This window comes from Ahaetulla prasina, chromosome 2 (genome assembly GCF_028640845.1).
Source record: "Ahaetulla prasina isolate Xishuangbanna chromosome 2, ASM2864084v1, whole genome shotgun sequence".
Classification (NCBI taxonomy): domain Eukaryota; kingdom Metazoa; phylum Chordata; class Lepidosauria; order Squamata; family Colubridae; genus Ahaetulla; species Ahaetulla prasina.
Genome location: NC_080540.1, coordinates 132,199,676 through 132,216,116, shown reverse-complemented (window position 1 = coordinate 132,216,116; position 16,441 = coordinate 132,199,676). Strand labels below are relative to the sequence as shown.

Here is a 16,441-nt window from a genome sequence, read left to right as displayed (position 1 = left end):
TCTTAATAAAATTGTCATGTAAGAAAAGAAAACTAAGTTCATCTGGAAATTTGATGAAGCAATCTGTTGCGACTCCAGCCCCTGAACCTGGCCCCATGCCTGAAAGTGACTCCGAAAGTGAGGGGGAAGAGCCGGTAAGGCTTACCTCGGGAGCACCGATTCCTTTGGCTCGGCTCCAGGAGCCAGAACCACACCAGTCGGAGGACGTAATGAGGCCGTCATCCCCTGATTCCTCCCTTCCCCAGGCTACGCCTTCAGACCCAGCTGATAATAATAATAATCAAGCTTGGCTTGACCCGCGCTTCAGAAGATTAGAGAGGCGGCATCATCAAAAGGAAGCAGGATATATAAGGAGCTTTGGGACTGCTCTCACTCCACAGGAAGCAAAAGTTTAGCTGAACCGTTATAAAAAGAGCTGAAAGTCTTGCTACGTGAGTCATTTGTTTGAACTTTGGCAAGCAGCTGCAATTTCTCTGCCAGGACTGATAAGAGCCATGAATCCACTGGCTGAAGGCCAGCTCGTGGGTCTGAAGTGGGGAAGGAGACAGAACACAATCGTATTGAAATGGCTTGCATACAATATGAAGAAAATGAACTAGTGTTTAGGAAACAGGGTTTTTCTTTCTCTTACTGTTTCCTACAAGCTTTCTGGTCTTCTCCCTTCCCTACAGCTTGTTCAGGAGAATCTTCCAACTCTGCAGACCAAAGGTTAAAGTATATAGGGGCAACAGGAAAGGGAAATCACTCTCATTCTGCAGATTGAAGCTATTCTACCGAAAAAATACATTTTAGTAGCCAATATTAAGTAGTCAATAGAGAGCCAGTTTGGACTAAAGGGTTAAGGCAACAGGCAGGCCAGAAAGTGGAAGATAGTGAGTTCCAGTCTGGCGTTAGCCGTAAAAGCTTATGTAAGGGGAATTGCACTCATAGAAGCCAATAAATTTGTAAGATGAAACATATTATGACATTTCCCCCTCAATGTGCTTTGCATGGTGAGGGAATTCAAACTGTTTCTCTCTAGATTCTGGAAGGCATGGTTCTTATATCAGTCACTTTAAACTGAACAAGAAATCTCACAATAACTAAAGAATCAAGGACCTGGGGACAGCCCTTATTTTCTGTGCACATAGCTAACAAAAAATGAAATTCCTGCAAGTAATATAGAGTACATTTTTTGTGTGATTATTTGCTTGAAAAGAAAACTAAAGCCATGAAAAGAGAAAATCAGGCATCCTTTCTCTCTTTGCTTGATATCAAAGGGTTAAAGCCACACCAGGTTCTTGAAAACAGTTACTTCCAAGTCAGCATCTGGCTACTTCTGTGGTTAGTGGGAAGGATTTTGCTTTTTAATAGCATTATAAATAGGGCTGTGTTCAACATGCTGCAGACTTACTTTCTCTTTCATTCAACCTTCTCCCTCCTCCTGCATGTCTACCACAGCTCTGTAGGCATGGACCCATCAAACGTCTTGCTCAAATTCATCGCCTTGCTTACATGCCTTCTTCCTGTTCTTCAGGCCTGTCCTCAGAATTGTCACTGTCACGGAGGAGACCTCCACCATGTCATTTGTGACAACGTTGGATTGAGAAGGATTCCCAAAGTAGCTGAGCAAACCCGGCTTCTCAATCTGCAGAGGAACAATTTCCCTGTGCTGCCAACCAACGGTTTCAGAGAGATGAAAAATCTTGTCTCTCTTCACCTCCAACATTCCCACATCAAAGAAATCTCCAGTGGAGCTTTCCGCGGCCTGAAGCAGCTGGTCTACCTTTACTTGTCAAATAATGACATCAGTACCATAAAGATTGGAGCCTTTGATGACCTGAGAGAACTTACTTACCTCTACCTAGATCATAACAAGATATCTGACCTGCCCAAGGGGCTCCTCTCTCCACTGATTAATCTTTTCATCCTGCAGCTAGGTAATAATAAGCTCCGAGAGCTGAGAACAGGAGCCTTCCATGGTACTAAGAATCTTCGCTGGCTCTATTTCTCTAATAACTCAATCTCCTCCATCCAACCTGGGGCCTTGGAAGATGTGGAAAACCTAGCCATATTCCACTTGGATAAGAACCAGCTAAGCAGCTACCCTGTGGCTGCCATGAGCAAATTAAGGGTGGTGGAAGACCTGAAGCTCTCAAACAACCCAATGAAGTCCATTCCAGATTTAGCCTTTCAATCTTTTGGACGATACATGGAGACTCTCAGCTTGGACAACATGGGATTAGAAAAGGTAAGCATTTCTCAGAGCTTTCTGCCTTCTTTTTCCTTCTTTCTAGAATTTATAATGTACCAATTTGTCCATTTGTCAAATCCTGTAATTTTTCAGCATAACCAAGAAATAGAGGATGAATTCTATACAGGCAGGGTCAGATTCGGTCCATGCCTCGAAGGGAAACTCTCAAGCACAACTTTTTACTTTCTCTGACAGGAATGAATACTACTATCATTATTCTGAGTTTTTCCTTATAATCCAATTTGGGGATGGCGGCGGGGGGGCGGGGGGGGCGGGGAGGAAATAAAATAGTACAATTAGGAAAAACATTGCAGGAGTATTAAAACTTTACATTTAGGTTATATAGGGTCCTAAAAGTGGACCTATGGCTGGTGCAAAATATATAGCTCTCAATCGAAAGGCGGGGGGGGGGGGGAAATCTTTCAAAACAGAAGTTAAACTACAAAGAAAGGAATTGCACATTTCCTCCCTCCACAGACAAGTCTGTGTCTACCTTAAAATAGTTATTTACTTGTCTTCAGAAACTGGGGACAACTTCTGATGGCTAAAGAGAATGGGACCAAATTATATGATTATGCTTTGTCACACTTATGGTGAGGAGATCCAGAAGAATGGAACTGAGGAAAAGGATGTGGGAAAAAACCCTGCTTCTTTCCTTTCCATTCACCCTGGATCAGTCACCTTGGTATTGTAATATCAGAGCTGAAAGACTAAGGGATCATCACTTTCCAATAGCACAGTCTCTGCTGGTTTTAAAGATGAAAGATGAAAGCAGGAGGATAGAAGACCTTAAATCAGTGTTCCTCAACCTTGGCCACTTTAAGATATTATGAACGTCAACTCCCAAAATTCTCCAGCATGTCTGCAAACAGTAATTAGATAACAGTACGAAGGCGATGGAAAGTAAAAGAAATGTTTTTCGGGAACAAAAGGCTACAGTTACACAGGTATTAGTTGTCCATTTAATGAGCTATACACAAGACCATTAGTCTCTGTCAGAAAAAAGTGCTTATAATTAGCAAATTGGCAGTCAGGTTCTGCTGGGTTACATGGATTTTTTATTCAATAAAAGTGGTTCTCCGTATTTAGATCCTAAGGAATTAAACTAATCTGGGCAGAAACCTCCCCCCCCCCCAGCAAACACACATTCTCTGTCTTGCATTGTGCTTGCTTGCTTGTTTACTGTATTTTTTTTACTTATCAAATTTATATTGCCACCTATCTCTGTAGTCAACTTACAGGGCCTTTTTCTTTTGCTGTAAGAGAAGCTAAACAAATTCTGTTTTGATGTCCTTCACTTTCACAACTTCTTACTTACCCCCATGCCTGCTACTAATTTTAGCTCCTCTTTTCCTTACTGCCTTTATCTCATCTGTGAAATATTGTTTGTGAGCATTCATCCACCATTTTTGTTTTATAAAGTAGCTGGCATACTGTTGACCTGAATAAAGGAAATGATTATACTCTCAGAAAAAAATTACAGAGAGAGGGAGGGAGGAGGGAGAGAAGGAGAGAGGGAGGGAGGGAGGGAGGGAAAATGAACCGAGTTTACATCTCATGCTACATATGATTTTCTTAACTGTAATAAGCAAATATTTTATTACAGTCTTAGATGAGATTGTTTAATCATGATTTATTATTTAAGGGCTCTTCCTCATATCCCTATAACTGATGCATGAATATACGAGATAACTTTCCTGCAATGTCCTCATGAGCTTAAATCTTATTAGCAAATGATAAATCTAGTATCTAGAAATAGAACCTGATAACTTTTTATCTTTTGCTGCTCAATGCTGTCCCATTTATTCCTTGTTTTCTCTCTTATACTTCATATAAGAATATGTGTATATGTATACACATGCATGTATATGTATACATATATAAATAAACGTAGAGAATATGAAGACAGTCCTTGTGTGTATATGTATATACCACTAGCATTGGCCAGCTGACAGAGCCCGGCTCTTTCCCAGTTTAAATTGACCACAAGCCTAGTACTTTTGCCTTCAAAAGATGAAGGCAACACCACCAGAATTTGGCTCATGCTGCAATTAGAGTGACATGAGGATGAGCCCTAAGTGTCTATTGGGTTTCCACCTAAGCCACAATTGGCTAGTTTGATCCAACACGCAAAGCCTTAAATCACTTTTTACAAACAACTACTATGGGTAAACTCACATAACATACTAAACCAGAACTAAACATTATGGTTTGTTTTAGTTCAATATATAACTTCCATCAGCATAAAAGTGTATATGATACACACACATAGACACACATATTACAATACATACACATACTTGTATTTAAAGAGAAAAGGGGGGGAGGGAGGGAGGGAGGGAGGGAGGGAGGGAAGGAAGGAAGGAAGGAAGGAAGGAAGGAAGGAAGGAAGGAAGGAGGAAAGAAGGAAGGAAAGAAAAAGAGACAAATGAAAGGTTGTGAGGAGAATTAGACTCCGTTCTTAAAATACTGGGTTGATCACTTGTTGGTAAAATGTAGTGACTTTCAAAAAGAGGTGGATGATAGTACAACCTGGCGAACACTGGAGACAGATAAACTGAGCACACACAAGGATGTCCTTCTTTTTTTCTCCTCCTCCCCAATCTTATATTTTATTAAGAAGGATTTGTTTATTGATCATTTCTCAAAGGAAACTCTCACAGCACTTCACAAAGAAGTCCTGTTCTCTCTGGAAAGTTAGTGGGATATTCAGGTAAGCAACAAAATACTCCCCTTCTTCTCAACGGATGAATCATGTCCCTCATGCAGAAGCATGATATATGAGAATCTGGTTGTAAATAGGAAACAGAATGACCTCATGTCGGATATACCATGTCCCTGAGGGAACAAGAAACCACATGAAAGAGAAGCGGCAGGATGGATGCCTTCCAGGTAAACAAGAAGTACTATTTCCAATGGCTTTAGTGCCATGATGAAATTGTCCAAGTGAATTAAACCAGCAAAACAATCATCCCCCACAAGCTCAAGGAACACAAAGTGAAGGCAGAATGAAAAGCTTAGTAAATTAAAATGCTAAGAAGCAAAATAAAGTACAGACATGTGGTAGGATGATAGGTGTTAAGGCTAGTAGCTAGAAAGAGGAGGGAACTTGGGTGGGAAGAAGAATTCATTCATGCACAAAATAATGAGGAGATTTTTTGATGATAGGATAGCTCTTTCTTCATTTACAAAATCTTAAAAACTTGCTCAGAATTCTGTGCATTTTGGAAAACTGTGTGGGAATTTTGCAATAGAATTCATGACAATCCGAGTATAATCATTAAAAAGGTCTCTCTTAACAGATATATATGAAGGAATAAAGATTTCCAAAAGACTTCTGTGGAAAAAGGTACTGTGCACAATAAAATAAAGAAAATGAAGCAAAAGTATTATTTTAAACAAAAAGATACTCAAGAACGAAGAAATGTGCAGTATACTAATGACTTCTTGCAATACAGAATCATTGATCACATTTTGATCTTCCCTGTATACCAGCAACAAGATTGCTCTTTAACAACCCCGTAGATTTTCAGCTTTTTTAAAAAGGCACACCAAAGAAATCCACACAGGAGCTGTCCACAATATCATAAGCTCTTTTGCCTTTTTCAGTATCTCATCACGATTTCCTTCTTTGTTTTTAAAGGAATGAGACACAAAAACAGGCCCATGGGGAAGCAAAAGTTATCTTAGTGACATTTTGAGCACTGAGTTGCAATATGGAGTTGCAATTCACAGGTATTTTATTGTTTCATTTCCCAATATGGTGATTTCAACAAGCAATACCCTATTTTTCTACCTGTAAAGACATTTTATTATTATTTCCTCCATCCAGTCTTATTCTACAGTAGTTACAGAATACAGAATACCAGAATTGGAAGGGACCTTGGAAGTCTTCTACTCCAACCCCCTACTCAAGCAGGAGACACTATATCATTCTGGATAAATGGCTATCCTATTTCTTATAAAAAACCTCCAGTAATGGAGCACCCAAAACTTCTGGATTTTTTTAGAACTATCCACATATGGCCACATTATCCTAGAAACCTCTAAGTATGTTGGAAATCTCTAAGTCTAAGATATGGTACCTTCCATGCCACTACAGTAGGATGAAAAACCAGATTTATCTAGTAGTTAAGGCACTGGGCTAGAAAGTAAGAGACCATAAGTTCAGGTTCTGCTTTGGCTATGAAAGCCAGCTCAAGTCACCTCACAGGTTATTGTTGTGGGGGAAATAAGAGTATGTTGAGTATGTTCATCGCCTTAAGTTATTTGTAGAAATAATAAAAATGGTATATAAACAAACAAATAAAACAATATCCATGCCCTTATATTAACATATGAAACACCTCCTTCCTCTTAGATTTTCCTGCAAGATTAATCTTCAAATTTACACTCTTATTCTGGTGGCACTAAGATAAACTCCACAAAGGAGTACCTATTTCTGACAGCAAATTTTTGATCACTAAGTATCTGTTCTCAGTGCATATAGTCAGCAGCTAGCTGAATTTTCCTTAACTTGGCAGCATTTTACAAGTGGATAACAAACCTAGTGAAAAAGAGCAGAGTAATCACTTAAAACAATTATTAAGGGCTTTAAGTGGTATGTTTTATGCATAACGTGGAAAGAATTCTACAGCACAGTAAATTAGTCCAAATTAGCCCCGAGACAATAGTTAAGCAAGAAAGTTTTCTTTAATTATTAATTCTACTGCCAATAGATTAATTTTGACAGATTTTAGCAAATATGGTTAAGATCTTGTACAAAATGATTAATCCATTCTACCAAGATGCCCATTAAAGGGATTTATCGTACTCCACAAATTGTTGGTGTATTTTGTTTTAATGAAGTAGAATATTGTCAGATTTGTGAAGCTATCCAATACACAATAATCTAAACCAATACTCCAAGCAAAAGGACATTGGTTGTTCTCACTTTAAATCATGGTTTCAAGTAGCTTTTTCCCAAACAAATAATAGATTATAGCAATCATAGTTTAATTATTAGGTGAAATGGCCAATTGTGGTTATGGAAAAATAAAACTTTTGAACCTTCTCTTGGCCACATTTATGATACATAACACAAAGAATTCCGTTCCAAGACAGTGCATACACAACATAAATACACAGTGATAGCCTGCTGCATACAAGTCCCTGCAGTTTTCTTGGCAAGGTTTTTCAGAAGTGGTTTGCCATTGCCTCTTTCCTAGAGCTGAGAGAGTGACTAGAAAATTGGATTTATCTCTTATCTTTTATCTACACCGTAGGCTTATATCTTATAGCAATAGCAACTTAGATTTACATACCGCTTCAAGGTGTTTTACAGCCCTCTCTAAGCAGTTTACAGAGTCAGCACATTGCCCCCAACAATGGGTCCTCATTTTACCAATCTTGGAAGGATGGAAGGCTGAGTCAACCTTGAGTCTGGTGAGATTCGAACTGCCAAATTGCAGGCAGCTGGCAGGTAGCAGAAGTAGCCTGCAGAACTGCACTCTAATAACCATTTGGATTCTTTTCTCACTATATTTCTGGAGTTTTTGAGAGATCTGTGACAAATTAATTCCATCTTATATTTTTTCTATATATTTTAATGTTTTTCTTATTTTAACCAAACTGCTATTTTATAATTTGGGTAGCTCTATAATTCATCTTCTACAATATTAAGTTTATGAATTTTAACATAAAAAATAAATAAAAAGAGTTAGATATTATATTTTCTTTTGAAAATAAATCTTGATTTTATTGTGTGATTGGGCTGTCTCCCAAGAAAAGAGTGAATACTCTGAATAGATATACCTCTATGCTCTAACACCAGGAAGCAGCTTTACAGAATGGAAGACGGGTGATGGCTGTAAGAATTACCAAGATACTACCAAAAAAAGGAAGCAAAGGTCTGAGATCTCCTACGTACACAAAGGAGCCAAAATTACAGCATTTTTGCCTCTGAAATGCAAAAATGAAGATTTACAAATTAAAATATAACTGTTTAAAGGATAAAATGTTCTTCAATTGGCTGAAAAGTTAGCTATCTACTCTCACATCTATCATGAAAAAAAAAATACTACCAACAGCTCAAATAGGATCTGCTGGGATTCATTCAGTGATGGTTCACAGATAAATTTCAGGAAAAAGATACAGTTGGAAATTCCTTGATGTCCGTTATTCAACTGTTACAGCAAACCAATATTTTGAATAATTTGATTTTGACAATGCTATCAGATTGGAAGAGATTAATATTTTATTGTTAAATTGCTGGAATGGGAGAAATGCTCTCTTATATCTAGATATTTAAAAGATGTGTGCTTTGAAAAATGGGACAGGAACTTGGAGGATTTTCTGGAAATTTGTTTCATTAAGCTGTTTCTTGATCAAAAGTGCAATTATTCTCTCTTTCCTCCCTGATTGGACTTTTTGTGAAAAGATAAAAAAGGACTGAAGCAGCAGTAGGAAAACAGAAGGGACAACCATGGAAGATTATGAGGCTTAGAGTCCCCTAATCCTTTATAAATGTCCATATAGGAAACAAGATTACAAGATAAAAAAATATCTTCTGGAAGAACTTTTGTGTATATTTAATTTCCCTGAAAACACATAAAGTGGGCAGAATAAAAAGTATTATGGAAGTCATAATCAATAAGTATATATATATATATATATATATATATATATATATATATATATATATATATATATATATATATATATATATAATGTATGTATATATATGTGTGTGTGTATATATATATATATATATATATATATATATATATATATATATATATATATATATATATATATATATATATATATATATGTTTTCGTTTTCTGAGTGTGTTCCGGGTGTTTGTATGTAGGTCTTTGGTTATTCGGGTTTTCTCCCGCGTAAAATTGGAAGTGTCTTGGCGACGTTTCGACGAAGTCTCATTAGCCATTTCAAACCCCTCCAATCCATACATGCAGCAGATTGACACCCACTATGAAGATGTAGCACGACCACGAAGCCAAACAACAGCAATGCAGCTCACCAGCTCAAATCCCCCTGCAACTCAGACTAATCTGAACACAACTAAGCCCCCACCCAAACAGGACACACCCCCAGCCAATCAGAGCAGAAAACCCCCCCATCCAATCAGAGCACAGCCAAGCTCCCACCCAATCAGTTCAAACCCCCACTAGCAGTTAAAAAGGAAGAAACAGCTGCAATCACACATTGCTCCCAGAAGCACGAACTGAAGCCTGAAGATGACGAATGAGACTTTGTCGAAACGTCGCCAAGACACTTCCAATTTTACGCGGAGAAAACCCGAATAACCAAAGACCTACATATTTGTTTTCGTGTATGTATGTATGTATGTATGTATGTATGTATGTATGTATGTATGTATATATATATATATATATATATATATATATATATGTAGGTCTTTGGTTGTTGGTTTTCTCCTGTAAAATTAGAAGTGTCTAATTTTACACGGGAGAAAACCCGAACAACCAAAGACCTATATACAAACACCCGTGAAAACCTCAGAAAACATATATATATATATATATATATATATATATATATATATATATAGAGAGAGAGAGAGAGAGAGAGAGAGAGAGAGAGAGAGAGAGAGAGAGAGAGAGAGACTTCCAAGAGAGTGCACACTATCTTTATAACAATTATTGCAAACTAAATCAATACTGAGAGATAGGCTTAAGGGAAAAAGAGTAGGAATAGCTGTCTTAACTCCTTTATTTTTGCCATCCTAATTCCATAGGAGAGTTAAATTTTTGAAGCCAAGACTTTAGGATGTAAACATTTTGATTCTTCAGCACTAATGAATAACAAGTGAGGACCAAGAGACGAGAAGAGGAATCTGAGCATCTGGAAATTTGCCTTGCTGCTTCTACATGAACGCCAAGTGTAACTTTCCATTGGGAGTTCACTGGATCTTCACCAAGTCTGCAACCCTTTTGAGTCTCCACAAATATTCCTCTCTCTATATGTGGCAACAGGATGCCAGAAAGAATTTCAGTTCTAGAAGCCAAAAAACCTTTTTGCTGGTTTAAGATGAAGCAATGTCTAAAAAGAAATGGGAGAAGTTGAAGAACACCTTTCCTTTAAAACAGTAAAAGGCATACAACCAAAGTAAAGTATTTAACAAACCATCAAGTATTAGCCTTTCAACATATTCCCACCCATGCTTGTTTCCTTTTTTTACCACAGTAGAAAACACCTCATACAATTCAATATTATGGTGTTTTATTTCCTAAGGATGCTTATCGTCAAAAGGATGGAAATGTGGAACATTTCACACGTTAGGCAAGTAACTATCAGGACCTTCCATGGTTCCTTGGCATATATGACATTTTTTATGTATTTATAGTATATCCCATGAGGTAGATTTGCATCAAGGAATGTGTTGTGTGAAATTGCAGAAGGTCGAAAGAGTGTTTCATTCTACTACTTGTCCTGATTCCCATCCCCTAAAATGTTACGAAATATTTTTACAACATTTCAACAGAATACCAAGCAAGACAGAAGTCAGGAAGAATGACCACTGGACATTGGGCTATGGTTTTGCCTTCCCTCTCTTTAATTTCTAAAATTTTGGATCATTACTCAAAATTGATTGTTTAACTAGAACTAGACTAGAGGATAAGCATGATTTTAGTTTATTTTCCATTTTTATTATCTGCTCCTGTGCTTCAGTTTTCAGAAAAAGCATTCATTGGGACAACTGCACTGAAGAATGTTCATATAGAGCACAACAAAATTTCCAGTCTTCCTAGGAGCTTTCCATTCACCCGTCTTCAGATACTGTCCCTGTCCAACAACCCTTGGCATTGTTCTTGTCAGTTAGCACCTTTGCGCAGGTAAGAGTACCAATCCCACCCATCTTGCTAATTAATTAATTAATTAATTAATTAATTAATTATTAATAATTATTTATTATTATTTTATTATTTTTATTATTAATTGTTATTATTTATTATAATTAATTAATTAATTATTAATAGTAATAATAATTAATTATATTAATTAATCATTAATTCATACATTAATAAATATAATAAATAAATAAATATTGCTAACATAGTGAGTCTTCGGAGAATGCAAATGCAAATAAAAAAATAAAAATAAAGGACATGAGGGGTCAACTGAAAATCTGCTTAACCATGTTCTCCTTGGGTGATTCTGAGGATTTTTCTTTTTCTGTAGGTGGCTGGGATCTACTCGTACTCGCCCAGATGCAGTCTGTGCATCACCTCCTCAGACTCGAGGACAGCAGATTCGAGACACTGCTGCGCTCCGTAGCTGCAAACTTCCCTCTAAGAGATCCAAAAAAGGAAATCGCCATTAAGCAGGCAATCCAGTTTTTCCAGAATTTTCAGTTAAATATCTGCCAACCCTTAGAGGTGGTCTAGGCAAGAAGTGCCGACTATGACTAACACTATCTTATTGTAAGATTAAAGTACAAATCTTGTAAATCTAAAGGTATATTCCCCCCGCCCATCTTTACAGTCCAAGAAACTAGGGAGGGTCCCTTCTGAGATATTTTCCCTGCCTTATTTCTTCTGTGGGCTAAGCTGTCTCTTATCTGATTGTTAACTAATCTCCTGTTCATCCTCCTTTTCCTCTTCTTTCTCCTATCTCTCAAAAGCATTCTCACAGACCATTTCAATACCTCCCCCCTTTTAGAATGCCAATGTAATTTTACTTAAGTATAGGACAGTGGTGAAATCTGAACCGGTTTACTAGCGGTTCACTGGCTGGGCATGTGCAGTACACATCAAACACGTGCTGAGCGACGCATGCACAGTACGCATCGGAAGGTAAGTAGAACAGCTAGGGGTGGGAATCAGCTGTGGTGAGCAAGCTTGGGAACCTTTTTAAAAACTTTTAAAAAACATTTTTTACTATTTTTTACTATTAAAAATGCTTTAAAAAGGTAAAAAAAAGGTTCCGACAATCACAGCTGAAAGTAAAAAAAGTTTTAAAAAAGTTTTGAAGATCAGCTGAGCGACGCACAATCGTTGGAACTTTTTTTTTTTTACTTTTTAAGCATTTTTTTGCAACCAGTTCTCCAGAACCAGTAATTAAAAATGTTTTAAAAAGTAAAAAAAAAGTTCTGACGATCGCACGTCGCTCACCTGATCTTCGGAACTTTTTTTTTTACTTATTTTACTACCAGTTCAGCGAACCAGTAGCATATTTTACTACCAATTCGGGTGAACCGGCCCAAACCAGTAGCATTTCATACCTGATAGTTGTGAGATAGAATACCATAATCAGTGAAAGATTGAAGGCAAAACTTACTCCTATCATGAAGGAACTTTCTTCAGCCTCAATTTTTCTTCATCTACAGTATTTATGAATTATTTCCCTGGATTATTTAGAAAGGTTAAAGATTAGACAAAGGATGTGAACTCCCTTGAATCATTGAAGGCATTAAACTATCATCATTGTTTCTCTTGCTTAGAAGATCTCTTTTTCCCATGAAAAGGATCCAGAAAAGTAACTCCAGATAACTCTACACGTCAATCAACCAACCAGAAAAGTACTGACCAGAAGTCCTTCATCCTAAAAAAACTCCTTTCTATTGGAAACAGTAAATCTCAAACATATCTATTTCCTGCAGCAGGCAAATTTCAGGTAGACTTTACCATACAGTCTCCTTGCCCCCGCTTCCCATATTATAAATATTATTTTAAATTATACTTTTTAGAAACATAAACCTATGCATGACAGAGCTACAGCAAGCCAAATGAGATATTGCCTATAAAATAGTCATCTTTCTTGCTGTCATTCAGCCAGCCATTTGATTTCCAGGATTTGCCTTCCAAAAGCCAAGTAATGAACAGAAAGCATAAAAAATCTCCTTACATGTTAGAACACGTTAGTATTCTAACTGAAAGAATTGAATTATTTTATTTTATTTTATTTCTAGAGATTGTCAGAAGGCGATGAGAGTGTGCTAAATGAGATAAATGGAACCCAGATGGCAGTGTAAAATTTATTTGCAGAAGCATTTTATACTATGGGGAAAATATAATTCAAAAGTTAGGTCTCTGAGCTCAGGAAAGCCAAGCATTGTGTTTTGAGGATGAAAGGGTGAGAAAAGAAGATTAGGGAATTCTCAATTTGCTTAGAAGCTAAAACACAGACTTTAAAAGCATAGCTTTTTCCCTTCCCACAAACCAATTTTAAACAAGATTTGCCTGAAACCATAAAGATAGTGACTCTGGTCTTTGCAGTAATCTTGTCTTCAAAGTTTCACAGCTCACTTCATTTCTAGAAACTGATCTACAGTGTTCCTAGGTATTTGGATCCCAGATGAATTATTTATCTAATTGTTAGTTAATCTAAGAAATGGTATCATTATCTTTTTAATGATACCTTTTTAACTTTTAAATATATGGAGCAGCAGTACAATGCCTTTCTACTAGGAGCCATTAGATAGGAAGCAAATTAAGAGAACAGTCCTAGGACAATCTTGAATCTTCAAGTTATTAAAAAAACTGATAGAGGAAACAAGAATAAATGCATTTTAATTAGTAATGCTAGGTACTGCCCAGTGGTGGGTTGCTAACGGTTCGTCCTGGATAGCGGGAGCAGCAGGAGGCTCCACCCACTCATCCGGACGACTCTGTGCATGTGCAGAAGCTTCTGCGCACGCCGGCAAGTGCCCGCGCGTGAACCTGTAGCAAACAAAATTGAAACTTACTACTGGTAATTGCCTTACATGTTTGGATTTGCTGTGTATATAGCAAAGTAGTTATACGTTACTGAATGGCTAACAAAATTAGACTTGTATTTCAAATCCATCCTCCATATTACAAGAACTAAAAATAGATATATGAGAAGGTTTTGACCTTATATACTTAAGTAACTCATGCTTTATTATTCTAAAGGTGCAGCTCATTGAATAGAGTATTTCTCCACTTGAGGAAGTTAAATGATGGCCCTGTATTTTTTAAGGAGAAAAGATATGCAATCTAGTCATAAGAAAAGAGGGAGCTGGCAATTTACAATAGAAGAACTGAACTGAATAAAAGAGAATCAGGGTATCTTATGGAATCAAAAACCTAAAAATGGAATTAGGTTTCTAATGCTACTCATTCTTATGATGAGAAAGACCTATTAAATGAAATTAGATTTAATTTCAATTTAATTCCAGTATACAGAGAAAACTGATTCCCCCTCCCAAATTGAAAAACAACAACAATCTGGGAATATCACAAATGATATAACAGGCTGTCCTTCAAGACAACTTGACCTTCACTCACTCTTCCTGTATTCTTTAGTTAGCTATGGAATTAGAAAACAACTGGGCCAACGCAAAATCTGATATATTAGCCAGCACCCTTTCTGTACCCACTTAAGGTTTTCAGCCCATTTATAAAGGGTATCATAACAGGCTGATGCAGAGCAGACTTTTCTTTATTAAAGTAGGAAATTTGACAACTGGAGTAGAAGAGACCAGAGACATGCCATGTTAGAAAATGACACCTTGACTATTTGTTTATCTCAGAAATATTGTTATAGTTGGCAAGATGACTGTGATTTATCATCATGTATTTTATAATACTATCGTTTCAGTTTAATTGCATTGTAACCCTAAAGTTTCATTAAAATATGTATTTATTCATTACTGAATGTAAATGACACCCAAGGGGATTGTATCCTCTTACTCTTATGTAGAAAGCAAATTATATATTTTCTTATGTATAATTTCTGTATAAAGCTTCTGCTGCAAAGACAAAGTGATCAAGTTTTCATGCTGTGTAAAGAAAAATTATCTGCTAATTTTGACAACAAAGAATGCTACATTCCTGATCCCCATATTTATAGCACTTCCCAATGTTATAAAACTATTCTGGCAGAGAAGTATACATACTATGAAGTAAAATCTCTCTATATATTTGTCTCTCATATTTAATAGACAGAGAAAAATATCTGGTTTTCAGATAACTGAAATTTAGAGTCTCTAACGATTGTCTAGTCCAAAGAGCCTCATTGTTCACCTGAGACAAAAAAATATGTATTACAATCCATATCCTTAGTGATAAAGAGGGAAGGCTTAATATGTACAAGCAACAAAAGATACATTCCAATACACTGGCTGGTTACACAATTATAGCAAAGTCCCCTTTCTTCCTTATACAATTGCCCCGAGAAGGACATCTCACCACTTCCTACTATTTTCTCAAGGCTTGGTCCCTCTATTTTCAATACAATTGTAGAAATAGGCTTTCAAGCCCTTTGGAGGAAGTAGGAGCAACTCTTTCTTGCCAAAAAAGAGAGACAAATTAGAGGACTTTTTCCCAAACGCAGCCCCGTGCTATCCCATAAGCCCATAGATTCTAAAAAACTTCCACTCATCATTATCAAAGAAGGGAAAAATCCAAAGGAAGCAACTTGATTGGGGTTGTGATCAGCACTTACCAAATTATGAGCAGTCTTAGCCTTAGTTGAGAGAAAGTGGGAGAAATTCATAGTGTTCAAACTAAGTTTCAAATCATTCCAATATCAAGATATGTTAATGCAAATGAATCCTTCTCTTGGTGCTTGCCCATCTAGGTCCTTGTAGCTATTTACACTGATATCTTCTTTTCTCTAGAATCCTGCTACATCTTCTGTTCCCAGTTTAGTTGCACCGCTGGTTTTATTTAATAGGAGTTGAAAAAGTTAATGAAAAACATTTATGCAGAAAGAGTTGTGTAGGTCTTTAAAGGGATGCTTTGCTTCAATGAAAGCACCAGCCAAAAACTTTCCTTCTTCCCAAAATGCTTTATGAAGCAATGCTGCCCCCTCTTGGCTGCCAAGAACAAAGCAAAGAAGCCATCCGTCTCAAGTTGCAAAACTTCAAGTTCTCTGCCTATGAGCACATTGTATGAGCACAAACGAGGAAGCTTCTTCTGGCTTTTGCAATTATCCCTAGAGGCAGGGAATGTGCTCTGTCAAAGCAAACCCTGTCATCTCTTCATCTTGACATGCAGTAACCACAGTGCAAAGCTTTTTGCAAGTCAAGCCCTATACCCTGTACTCATCTACAATATACACAAAAGGAAATTACACAATTCAAGAATAAAAAATGACTCACTACTATCTCCCGCATATTCATTTCTTTGATAATCTTCTTCATGACTTCAGGAGGCACGGGTGAACCTCCAATAGCCCCTGGAGGAAGAAAAAAAAAGTAGAAAGTTCTTCAAAGAATC

The 16,441-nt window shown here is 37.0% G+C and overlaps 2 protein-coding genes across 4 annotated transcripts in view; one reads left to right on the top strand and one right to left on the bottom strand.

The window, feature by feature from the left end:
- Positions 1 to 16,441, bottom strand: part of ACSF2 (acyl-CoA synthetase family member 2) — a 67,496-nt gene that overhangs the window by 19,941 nt on the left and 31,114 nt on the right. The window contains exon 10 of the mRNA XM_058171379.1: positions 16,324 to 16,400. Within this exon, the coding sequence (XP_058027362.1) occupies positions 16,324 to 16,400 (77 nt within the window). The remainder of the gene's footprint in view (positions 1 to 16,323; positions 16,401 to 16,441) is intronic.
- On the top strand, positions 1,172 to 13,318 carry CHAD (chondroadherin). 3 transcript variants are annotated; one of them, XM_058171367.1, is made up of 4 exons: positions 1,172 to 2,230; positions 10,929 to 11,092; positions 11,439 to 11,610; positions 12,700 to 13,318. In XM_058171367.1, the coding sequence occupies exons 1-3, from the start codon at positions 1,211 to 1,213 to the stop codon at positions 11,578 to 11,580; spliced, it is 1,326 nt and encodes a 441-aa protein (XP_058027350.1). In that variant the 5' UTR covers positions 1,172 to 1,210; the 3' UTR covers positions 11,581 to 11,610; positions 12,700 to 13,318. The 3 variants fall into 3 exon arrangements, 2 of the variants coding, with proteins under 2 accessions (XP_058027350.1, XP_058027349.1); XR_009153706.1 differs by having other exon boundaries at positions 1,173 to 2,230; positions 11,439 to 12,052; XM_058171366.1 differs by having other exon boundaries at positions 1,173 to 2,230; positions 11,439 to 11,584.